We start from the raw sequence: 12,418 nt of genomic DNA, 5'->3' as shown, positions 1-12,418 counted from the left end.
ACAGCGTTGGCTGTTTCTGATTGGTCCGTTGTCGATGCGTTCACGTTTAAATTTAATGCACTAATTTTAATTCGATCTTACAAAACTGAATCATATATTAATTATTGTTATAGATATTTTAATTACTTTTAAATATATATTTAATAAATAAATCAAAAGTCGATAAAATTAAGCAACGTTCACATTCTATCGATACTTGCATGTTCGACAAGTCGCTACCCTAGCAAGCAACTCGGCTTTGGCTTCTGTCAATCGGAAAATGGCAGCGACGAGTGTTGTCGTTCTCGACCGTGGAAATAATACAACTTGTACCGTAAATCTTTTCGGTAAGTGATCTTTTCTGTTATGTGCATTATTAGCGATTATTGCGGTTTGTTAGATTTTTACGTTAACTCTATTATTTTCTCATGTTTTATTCATATTTAGAAGAGCCGCATAACCTTTGCTTTTATTATTATTTATTTTGGTAGTGACGCGCGGAAGTTTTAAAATTGTGTTTGTAATTTGTCTCTCTTAATTTCGTGATTCGATGAAGTTTTTTTTAATTGTCGAGTGCGTAAGGAGCGTGGTCCGCTTCAGCTTGTTGGTAACGAGTTTTTTTCATAGTGAATAGAATAAGTCGTCTGCGGCGGGCTGACCTTGGCTATTGGATTGTAGGAAGTAAAACTCTAGTTAGGTACTTACCTTTAAATTGTAGTTTGGTATTTGATGTACTCACAAAAAATATTCATAAGTAATATTCGTAGTCAGTATTTGTATGAGAAACTAATTGAGAAGTAATTTTGTATGAGAGCTTAATGATGTAATGGTATTGTAAATTATAATAGTTGATTATAGCCACATGATTATTAGTGTTACTATGCCGAACTGAGAGTGACTGCCCTGTGCTGGCCTCTTTGAAGTTATTCCAATGCATCAACATGCAGTGAATAAAAAACTAAACAGGAAATGATATAAATTTCAGTAGATACCTACGGTTTACGTTTTGTATAACAATTTGTATAAATACTGTAGCTTTAAGACCATAATGAGGATGGTTAAATATAAGTTACCTCTATTTTTAATAGTAACATGATTAAATTTAGACCTATTTAAGTCTTATCATTGCAGCAACCTCTGACCCCTACTGAATCTTAATTTCTTATGACTTATGTAGATATGAAAATATACTCACCTAATATTAAATAAAACCTTTGTAACAGGCTTGTAACTGTAAGTTTCTGGTCTACACAAAATTCTTATATGGACTAATTGCATAATAAAAATATTAATGCCGCTTCTTGCTAAGCAGAGGTGAATTATGTAATCAGTCTTATTTTTCCAACTACTTTTGATTACTTATTAAAATTAAAAACCGTTAACCTACTATATTCAAATTGTTTTTTTTTAATGCTTTATTTCAAAAAATAATAATCTACCATAACGCCAAGTTTTCCCTGTCTTCATGAAAATACAGTTACAGGATATTGTAGCAGACTATTTTTAGGGTTCCATAGGCAGAATGGCTCAAATAGAATTATAATTTTATCATATCCTTATGTGTGTGTATCCATATAATATATTTTAATACATTTTATTGCAGGAGCTACGGTTGTATCATGGAGGGTGAACAATCAAGAACAGTTATTTGTAAGGTAAGTCTAGATTATAATATTTTAAATTATTTATGGCACATCTACCTTTCTATCTTTATTGTGTGGATCAAAATTCTTTTCGTTGTCTTGTTTCTGACCACTCTGTCACGCTTCTATTTTGGTCTTTTATCAAATAGATAAAAAAAGTTGAGTGCTATTGTATGTCTTTCTAGCTGTAGATTATAATTCTCTTGAGAAAAATTAAAAACTGAATTTCCATACAAGAAACTCCACTCCGTCACATTATTTGGGGACAAAAAACAAGGCAAGGAAAATAATTTTGACACATGTTTGAATTTTTTATTTGGTAAATACGTAATAAAAAGAAAATGGCTTCACTACATAGTGACCCACCATCCTCAGGATGACTTATTACTGTCTCACACTCGTCTGATCATCTGATGGCATGGAACTCATGGAAGCCAGCTGTGTGAGCCTCGTCAAACATGCAATGATGACTTATTACGAGCCTATCATGACTTAACCACAGTGTAAAAAGTAACAGTGGTCCGACGGTCTTTCACGTGTACCGAGCTACTAACAATGCGATGACAGCGATGTATGCAGCTTGGGTGCGCGCGACCCCCCGTCACCCCTCGTCGAACGACTGTCTAGACTGTGACTTAACTTAGGTATTTTATTTCATAGTATGTTTATCATTGATGCATTAGTTGTCTGATTTGATTATCCCACGTTTGTTTACTTCGAGATAATGACTGGCAAAATCCGTTATCAAACAAATTGTGGCTTAACATGACTTGGGAATATCTTTAGGAACATTGGTATCATATGAGACCAATTTATACAATGATTACCACCGGTTTTCATTAAAGAGCTTACACCGAAAATCGAAATTTCGTTATCTGCTTCTCTATGGTTCGAACATGCAAGAGTGTGAGAGGTAGATAACGTAAATTTTCACGCTAAGCCCTCTGCGTGGGATTCAATCTGTGTATACCTCCTTCCTCCAGAGGGTTGACCACCCCAGCTTTTAAAGTTTTAAGCTGTCCACATGACGAATGAACTTGATGAATAATTGAACGGTTCAGTAATTTAATCGTGAGAAGGTTAAACGTAATATGCATCACCCTTTGTAAGCGGTAAATAAGTCTGCCGTTTATGTACAATTGGCTAAACGAGAACCAAATTTTATGCCAGGGAACCCTAATCCTTTTAGCACTGCCCTTTCGATCGCCATTTGTCATGTCAAAAGTGACGCACCCGCGAAAGTAGCAAATATGTATCTCTCTCGAAAGCACGTTACTCAGTGGTGGATCCAGGATTTTGGTATGATGGCAACCCAATAACAATTGGTGTAGCCGGAGTAGGTAGGGGGTTAATCCTAAAATTTTCCATGGAGGAATTCAGGTGCTTTGGAGGACCTTGAACCCCTTAGCCCTGCTGAGTAGGATCACTCACGTATCTATAAATTTGCAACAGGCCCACTACTACCTCCTTTTGAAATTTTAGGTGCTTGACTGCTTGCTTGTGTCATGCGCCGGGACAACGACCGCCCAGTTAAAATCGCACTAATAATTGACATAGGCAAACAACCCAAAGGATGCCCAGAAGCAACCTGGTGGAGAAACTTCCAGCTGACCCGTGTGAAAGAGCCGAATGGCGGAAAAATATTCGGAGGGCCGACTCCAAATGAAATGGGAAAAGGCAAGGAGAAAGAATAAGACTGCTTGTGTCATAAAACCACGCCATCATTAGAAATAAGACATTGCCCTAAGTGCGCTTCAAGGGTCTGTCTTAGTCACATGTCATGAAATATCAATCCCGTATGCAAATATCCGGAATCTTTGACACTGCGTAGATTTGCAATTAAAATGGCGGTAATTGCCGTTGGCATTCGCATGTTAATTTTATGTAGGAAGCATATTTAAGTGTATGGTAGGAAGTCGGCTCTTGCATATGGTAATCTTAGAGGCTTGAAGATGGCGGTAAAGATATACCTATAGGAAACTGGACTATAATAAGTTATTATGTCTAGTTATCTTTCGGTAATCGTATCGTAGTTGAGGTAAAAAAAATTCAAGAGATGGTCAATTAAGGTTCATAATAATATATAAACGTTATTAACTTTGACGACGTAGGTTTGACGACCGGTCTGGCCTAGTGAGTAGTGACCCTGCCTATGAAGCCGATGGTCCCGGGATCGAATTCCGGTAAGGGCATTTATTTGTGTGATGACACAAATATTTGTACCTGAGTGGTGGTTGTTTTTGTATGTATTTATATTACAATTACACCCACAACACAAGCCTTCTTGAACTTACCGTGGGGCTTAGTCAATTTGTGTAAATATGTCCCATAATATTTATTTACTTATTAATTAACCCTAACTGTTAATTAATAATTTTAGCTAAAATAGGAATTACGATTCCTTTAATCTTTATCCCGGGTGATAGCTCAAAAAGTTCGACAGCCAAATATTATCAAAATGTGAAAGCACTTAAATCGCATTCGCTCGTCCGTTCATTTACTACCTTGCATTGATTACTCTGTGTAGTCGTGACGTAAACAAAATGACAGGAATTGACCCAGATAGGTAAATGAAGCTGTCTATCACTTAAACGGTAGCTCAGGGGTCACCAATTAGTTTCTTCAGGGGTCCGATTTTTTAAAATAATGTGACCATCGCGGTCCGTTTCTACTTGAGTTTATTAAATATGTATTAAAATTATATAGGTCGGCGCACACTGGAACCCGCCCATACATTGCTGTGCTCAAAACTACAAAAAGTAAAATCAAGCAAAAAAAGTACCATTCTGCATTCGTAATGTCAAGTAGTGCTTATAATAATTATTATTTACATTATATTTGTATAAAAAAAATATTCCTATGATAAAGGTACATATTCATCGATAAACATATCGACAGCTTCCGGGTGAAATATTTTTGTATTCATAATTGGCAGAGGTCGTATGCTGGTGATGAGGGGATCAGAGGAAACCAAGAGCCTATTAAAAACATCCGTCATGTTGTCGATTCTGGAAGTTTTACGACTAAATCTCTCTCGATAGTTTTTAAAATCCTTATTCCTCGCTTCCTGGGCCTCTTCACTTAAATTGCCTATTGGAATCAGGTGCTCAGATATTATTGCGTCTCCATGAATAAGGATTTTATGAACAGTAGGTGTCATACGACACCACGGGTACAGGTCTACATATAACTTTGCTGTCTCTAGACAGTATGTCTTGAATTTACACGTATCGATTTTGTAGCCACTGGAAATCGTTTGTAAAATTATGTAAAAGCGACGTATGAGTTCTTCATCTATTTTAGTTATTTTGGCTGATATTAGATAGTTTTGGAAAAATTTTCGAGCCACATTACCATTATTAGTATTGCCAAAACCTGGTTTTGGTTGATCTATTATTAAGGAAAGTTTTTCCTTAAACTCTGTCTGGATCCTTTTTTTATTTTGATCAACTTTTGGTTTGTGCATTTTGTTTACACTCCAAGATCGTATCTCTAATTTATATGCCATGTGTAACAAAGCTTCGAAAAGTCGGATCCAAGCATGTAAAACAGATATACCAAATGCTAAATATTCTTTTCTCAGAGGTTTCTGTAGTACTTTTTTCAAGTCATTAAATTCACCGGAAGTAGCTTCGCATAAAAAACATTTCAAAGTAGATTTAGTATCTGACAATGCGTTACAGACCTTTCCATCTACCATTGTGAAATAAAGTTTGTGTTGAATTGAATATATTTTATCTTTTAGTTGCACATTTGTTTTTATTAAACTACTTTTTTGACGTTCTATCTGATCTCTAACTGTTTTTGAATGATCCGTTGTCTCTTTTTTATACTGTAGTTTTATAGGTCTGCAGAAGCGAGGGGAAGAGGGTCGCGGATTGTTCCAAATAACTATGTTTTTGTCTTCTTCATCCATTGTTAATCGTACAGGAACCAAAGAAGCGAGAAACATGTATTTATCGTCACATTCTTCAGTAACAAATTTCTGCATGTATTGCGTGCGACTTGAAGAGCCATCAAAGCCCCATTTGTAGTGCATGGTAAATTGGCATTCTGGATTGAATGATGTGATAACATCCTCTTGAACTTGTAACAGACGAGAAGTTGTATGATCCAATAAGGACTGCAATGGCACTTCTGCTTCAATGTCTGTACATGTCACATTTTCTGGGTAGCATTGGTTTTTTTCCTTCTTCACCATTTTATAGGATGGGAACACATCAGGGGCATAATTTTTTATTATATTGTATTGTTTCTTTGATAGTTGAGCTTCCATCATCAAAGACAAAGCTTGTACAGGTGTCACTAGGTGTTTGTTTTTATTATCATTTTCCGAAATTTCCTTTGGTGTTATTACCTGCTGTACATGTTTGGCTTCTAATAACTTCCGCTCCGCCCTTAATTTCATTTGTGCAGCATATGTTAACATGTCAGCGGAATAACTGCTGCGTAAAACTGCTGTTTTTCTGCGTTTTGAGCCATCACTGGATTCCACAAAATCTTTTTGAGGTCTCCCTCCTTTTTGTTGTTCTGGTTTTGAAAAATGCAGTTTAAATCGGCATTCACCGCTGAGCCATGTCTTCTCTTTTTCTAAGAATGTTTTTTTATAGCTGTTAGACTTGGCCCACTTTATATTGAATTGAGTCTTAAAATTACGTGCCTCTATGATGATTTTGTGTTTTAGATGATCAGGACAGTTGGTTTTAAGCATTAAAAATTTATAAAGGTCTTCAAATTTGTTTTTCATTGTTTTGTATTTACTTTTAAATATCGTGTTGCACAATTCTCGTCGTTGAAGTAAAATTGAATCGCTTTTCTCATCTGAAACCGTCGAAATGAATAGAAGTAACCTTAGGGTAAAATATTACGCACTAAATCATTGTTTTAGTGCGAAAAAGTTACATTTTCGCTACAGTAAAAACGCCTGATCAAATAGCCAGAGCAAAAAATTTCGTCCGTTTTCGAAAAATGGACAACATCTTTTGCTTTCGAATAAAGAATAATAATAACGACCACTTTTTTAGCTATCGTGCCTAAAAAGTATCAAAAGATGTTTTCCATTATAGGAATTAAGACCATTTTTATTAAATTACAATATAAGTTATTATTGTCCAAATATCACAAACACAAAAGTGTTTTTAGAATATAAAATACGTAAAACGTAATCAACATACCTTGCTCAAGATGAGACATTGCGGATTTTGAGTTATTATTCCTGCTATAACTTGAAACAAGTCTATTTAATAATCGATGCTAATTACCACTGAACGTGACATATGAAATCTTAGACCTTTGACATAATGCAACTACGTAATGACAACTGATAATGAAGGTATTTTGCTGCAATGAGGTACAATACTTCCCTGGTCATACATATATTTCAATTTCAGTACAAAATACCCATAATTGCTAAGTTGAGTTTTAAACACAGCAATGTATGGGCGGGTTCCAGTGTGCGGCGGTCCGCATCCGGACCGCGGTCCGCCATTTGGTGACCCCTGCGGTAGCTCTTAGCTTAATATACCTATATGTGACGTTCCACGGCAAAAGGTACCTTATGGCGGCTGGCGCTTACGTCGCATAGCGCCGCAATAATATTGGAGCGGCGTTAATAATAGCGTAAGCGGCAACCGCCTTAAGGTACCTTTACCCGTGGGACGTCACATATAGGTACTACATAGTAGGTATATAACTTATAAGGATCAATTCATAACTCTTTAAAAATAAATTCTAATGTTACTCCAACTATAACTTAAATATGTATATCATGCATTTAAATCTTATTCACTCGACCGTTCATTCGCTACCTTTTTTGCATTGACTGCTCTGCAGACAGTTTCGGTGAATGATTACACACACATCTACATGTGTGTCTAATCAAATCATTCACAACCTCTCCATGTCTAGGTATTCTTCGTTCAAATCCTTTGAAAACGATTACCCACAGTGTTTCTTATCTTGCCCCGTGTTCATTATCAAACTCAGTAAACGAATCGGGAGTCGGAGAGACCATTCAGCGGGCGCAATGGAGTGTGACCGGCGGAGGTCGCCGCCTGACGGATTGCATTCTTGCGTCGCATTCTATTTTTGATAGTGTCTAGGCAAGTGGGCACGCCCTAACTGTTATAGGCTGATGCCTTTTTATGACTATGCCAGTACTCGTCTTAGCTCAAACCCTGCTACACACTTGGCCTTAATACCATTGCGTCACTTTAAAGAACAAGATGCAACGAATATTTGGACTAATAAAGCTCAAGTGCATGAGTACATACGGAAATGCGGCTCTCCAACTTCGCTTTTGGGTATGGTAAAAATTAAAGCTAAAAATTAATGTGCCCATCTTTGCTCTTTAATTGCAAATATCTGGGAGACCGAGCTTTGCTTTGAAAACATATAAAAACTCAAAAATGCGCGTTTTCCCAGAGATAAGACCTACCTAGATCGATTGTTCGGCCCCGAAAACCCCCATATACCAAATTTCATCGAAATCGTTAGAGCCGTTTCCGAGATACCCGAAATATATATGTATATATAAATAAATAAATATACAAGAATTGCTCGTTTAAAGGTATTAGATAGATAGATCTAATGAAAATGCGATATCAAGCTTTGGGTATTAGGTACGAACCTACTGTAAAAAGTCAGAGTCGATTTCTCAAAAGTGTAGACTTTTCACTGATAATATGTACAAAACTGAACTCCGAAGGGTGTGCTTTATTTACTTAATACATCTTTGACAGTTTTCTTTTGACCCTGAATTATATTTGTAAAAGGCGACATTGACGGGGTGCGAGGGGTGCGACGTCAAACCACAGACTTTAATTTAAGCATCTTTCAACGGTTTTCGTCTGAATTGTTTTTTTTTTGCACTGTCATCGAATAGTGATAGCGTTTTTAACAAATTCTTGATGAGACCTAATACATCATATTTGTGAGGCATAAGGGAATTCCATGAACTATGTAGCTGTTAAGAAAAACAAGTAGTCTCGTGCGAATATAGGGTTATGTACTTACTCGTATTGTCACTTAAACGATATTGTCCCGTCTTTCCTAAAAGATTAGGGTTGCAAGTTTGGGAATTAAAACGCGCTCAACCCCACAAAAACGGGGCACGCGTCTCATATCCGATATAATTTCCCCAAGTTTTTGTATCAAATGCGCCACTTGACCCTTCCTATTATTTTCTTAGTTTTGGCAACACCCTGTTGTGCCTTTGTCAACGCTGCGCTAATGTGTAGGCAACCCTGGGTTCATATTCCCATGCTTATTGAGAGAATAGTTTAAACCAGTTTAAATATGATCTTAAATTTAAAGAACTAAGGTCATCTTCAGTCTAGATATGTCCCACTGCTGGGCACAGACCTTCACATTGTACGAGAGGGTTTGGGTTATAATCCCCACACAGAACCGGCTCTTCACATTCAGTTATAAGTATGGATTTTTTCGTACATTGTATGATTTTCTTCATAGAAGAGTAACTAATAGTAAATCAATTGATATTTCGCATCTAATATCTCGTATTGAGAAACTATTTGGTACAATACAATACTTAATTTACCTTTATATATAACCCTTACTCTGGTCCACAACGCGCCAATCGCCCCATCCCATTAAATGACAACAGCAAAGCGAGCAAGGCATACCTCAACATTTTTCGAACTGCAACTTAACACTATTACTATTATTACTTATCCTGTGGACCATTCCTTACACTGGTCCGCAGCGCGTCATCCCACTAAACAACAGGAAAGCATACTTGCCTCAACCTTTTTCGAACTGCAACTTAACAATATTACTTATCATGTGGACAATTCCTTACACCGGTCCGCACCACTTCATCCCACTAAACAACAGGAAAGCATACCTCAACATTTTTCGAACTGCAACTTAACACTATTACTTATCCTGTGGACAATTCCTTACACCGGTCCGCACCACGTCATCCCACTAAACAACAGGAAAGCATAGCTCAACATTTTTCGAACTGCAACTTAACCTGTGGACAATTCCTTACACCGGTCCGCACCGCGTCATCCCACTAAACAACAGGAAAGCATACCTCAACATTTTTCGAACTGCAACTTAACACTATTACTTATCCTGTGGACAATTCCTTACACTGGTCCGCACCGCGTCATCCCACTAAACAACAGGAAAGCATACCTCAACATTTTTCGAACTGCAACTTAACCTGTGGACAATTGCTTACACCGGTCCGCACCGCGTCATCCCACTAAACAACAGGAAAGCATACCTCAACATTTTTCGAACTGCAACTTAACACTATTAATTATCCTGTGGACAATTCCTTACACTGGTCCGCACCGCGTCATGCCACTAAACAACAGGAAAGCATATTCAACATTTTTCGTTCTGCAACTTAACACTATTTCTTATCCTGTGGACAATTCCTTACGCTGGTCCGCACCACGTCATCCCACTAATAGGGAATGCAAATCGGTTATTTTCGGTTATTTTTTGTATGGAAATTATCGGTTATTAACCGAAACCGCGGTTATTTCCATACAAAAAATAACCGATTTGCATTCCCTACCCACTAAACAACATGAAAGCATACCTCAACATTTTTCGAACTGCAACTTAACCTGTGGACAATACCTTACACTGGTCCGCACCGCGTCATCCCATTAAACAACAGGAAAGCATACCTCAACATTTTTCGAACTGCAACTTAACCTGTGGACAATTCCTTACACCGGTCCGCACCGCGTCATCCCAATAAACAACAGGAAAGCATACCTCAACAGTTTTCGAACTGCAACTTAACACTATTACTTAACCTGTGGACAATTCCTTACACTGGTCCGCACCGCATCCCACTATAAATGGGAACACTGGAGCAGCGAAGCACCCGGGCTTGTTTTTGTGCGGCTGGGTCCGCCCCCCTGCCGATGACTAATGGTCTCCCCGCTAATGCCCAGATAATTTTATGCTACCGACGATGACCAGGAGTGTAAGAGCGTCAATGGGTGTTGTTTAACTTTTAAGGGTTTAAATACGAGTAAATCCTTGGCAAGCGGGTGAATCAACTTTTTGACCAATAGTTTTGAATGTGTCTTGCGTTATTCAAAATGTCTCGATGTTTAAAAGTTGTGGACAGACTTGTGTCGGTCAAATTGATTTGCCTAAACGTGCGAATACGTGCACTTAATTATAAATTGACGAACCTTAATGTTAAAATGGTTCCCATTTGCAAAAATACGTCCAATTATGAGTAGTACACAATAAAACTCTAATGTCCTTAAAAATAAGTAGGTTCTTAAGTGTATAAAATATCAAAGTACAATAGGTAATAATTTTACGACTATTAGTAAATTGACAATTATTTACATCTCATCTCATACTCGTACTCAAACTCGTTCATTTACCACTTAACCTTCTCTATTTATATCTACTTCCTCGTACCCATAACCAAAACTAATCTTCACTACACATATCATATCACAGTCACACCCTTCTCAGTACATCAGAAACCGTGTAACATTTGGTCAGTCCCTCTAATATTTCACCACAGCTGCCTGACGCGTGTAATAAGCGATGGATGTCACTAGGAGAAAAACTCAACATGTGCGCTCGATCTGAGCACGTGGGTTTTAGTCGTGCGTTAGTCGGTGCGATTTATTAGACGAGTCGAATAAAGCACAGTCGCCATCAGATATATCGGAGCGGCCGAGGTGCTCAAAAATATCTGAGCACGCGCTAGAGTTAGCGCCTTGACGATAGAGACGTTCAGATATTTGTCTTATAACGACTGTAGGTACTTAAATATGTAAGGATTATCAATTTATCACAATGCACCCACAATACAAAGAGTTTCAAGTAAATAGTAAGTCGCCGTACAATCGAAGTACTTAAATCCTCTCATTTTTAAAAAGACATGCTGAGATAGCATGAACAAAGTTGAAGTTGAGGAGAAGAAATTGCAAGCGAGTGGAGAGGAGATTTTGATTCTAATTCTATTAATTATTAAACCCCTCAACATCTTATACTTATGCCGTGCTCCACATTTGACTCTACCTTGTTTTGAACACTTCTTAACTTTATTATCGCGGGCGGTATTTCATTTCTGCATTGTCATCCTATAGACTATAGTCTTATTTCCCAGAGTCAAATTCAGTAAATAATCAACGACTACACGCCGAATTATATAGCAATTAATACGAAATCAATTTAGAAGCACGTATTGTGAGGATGCAATTTGGCGGAGAGACAAAAACTCGTCTCTGAGCGCCTCTAACAAACGACCAGGGATGCCATTCTACATGATTGCCGAGGTACCGAAGCATAGTCCAACGTGTAACCGCGCCAGGTTATCTGTCAGCTATTTACCGGTTAAAATCGCAAATAACTATGACGCTTAATAGTTTTTATATTTTTCTTTGGTCATACGTATTTCATTATTTATAATAGGTACTCTGTCAAACCAACTTTGTCAGTAGAAAAAGGTGCGAAATTCAAAATTACAAAGATCCTTCGCGATTTTTCAAATTTGCCTCCTTTTTCCACTGACACAGCTGGCTTGCCAGAGTATATTTTGTTCAATATTTGTAATCAGCTCAGCATTTATGACTTTGTGAGTAGATATGATGATATGGAAATTGTGGCCACATACTACCTAAATAATGGTCTGAAATATTTTTCTCACTTCACCCACTTTAGAAAATAATGTTTTGCCTTATGGTTGACTGGTTGAGAGTACCTTAACGCATTATATCCAAATTGGAATTGTTGAGTTACAAAAACCCTCCTCTTTTGGTGTCCGGTTTAGTGTTCCA

At 37.4% G+C, this 12,418-nt stretch overlaps 2 protein-coding genes across 2 annotated transcripts in view; one reads left to right on the top strand and one right to left on the bottom strand.

Annotated features, from left to right (window-relative positions):
• Window positions 1-12,418, bottom strand: part of LOC134789705 (small ribosomal subunit protein mS31) — a 169,157-nt gene that overhangs the window by 85,098 nt on the left and 71,641 nt on the right. The window lies entirely within an intron of this gene.
• LOC134789715 (uncharacterized) overlaps window positions 228-12,418 on the top strand; it is a 72,084-nt gene continuing 59,893 nt past the window's right edge. Inside the window, exons 1-2 of the mRNA XM_063760341.1 lie at window positions 228-326; window positions 1,583-1,634. Of these exons, the coding sequence (XP_063616411.1) occupies window positions 260-326; window positions 1,583-1,634 (119 nt within the window). The 5' untranslated portion in view covers window positions 228-259. The remainder of the gene's footprint in view (window positions 327-1,582; window positions 1,635-12,418) is intronic.

This window comes from Cydia splendana, chromosome 4 (genome assembly GCF_910591565.1).
Source record: "Cydia splendana chromosome 4, ilCydSple1.2, whole genome shotgun sequence".
Classification (NCBI taxonomy): Eukaryota; Metazoa; Arthropoda; class Insecta; order Lepidoptera; family Tortricidae; genus Cydia; species Cydia splendana.
This window is presented reverse-complemented; position numbering and strand designations above follow the sequence as displayed.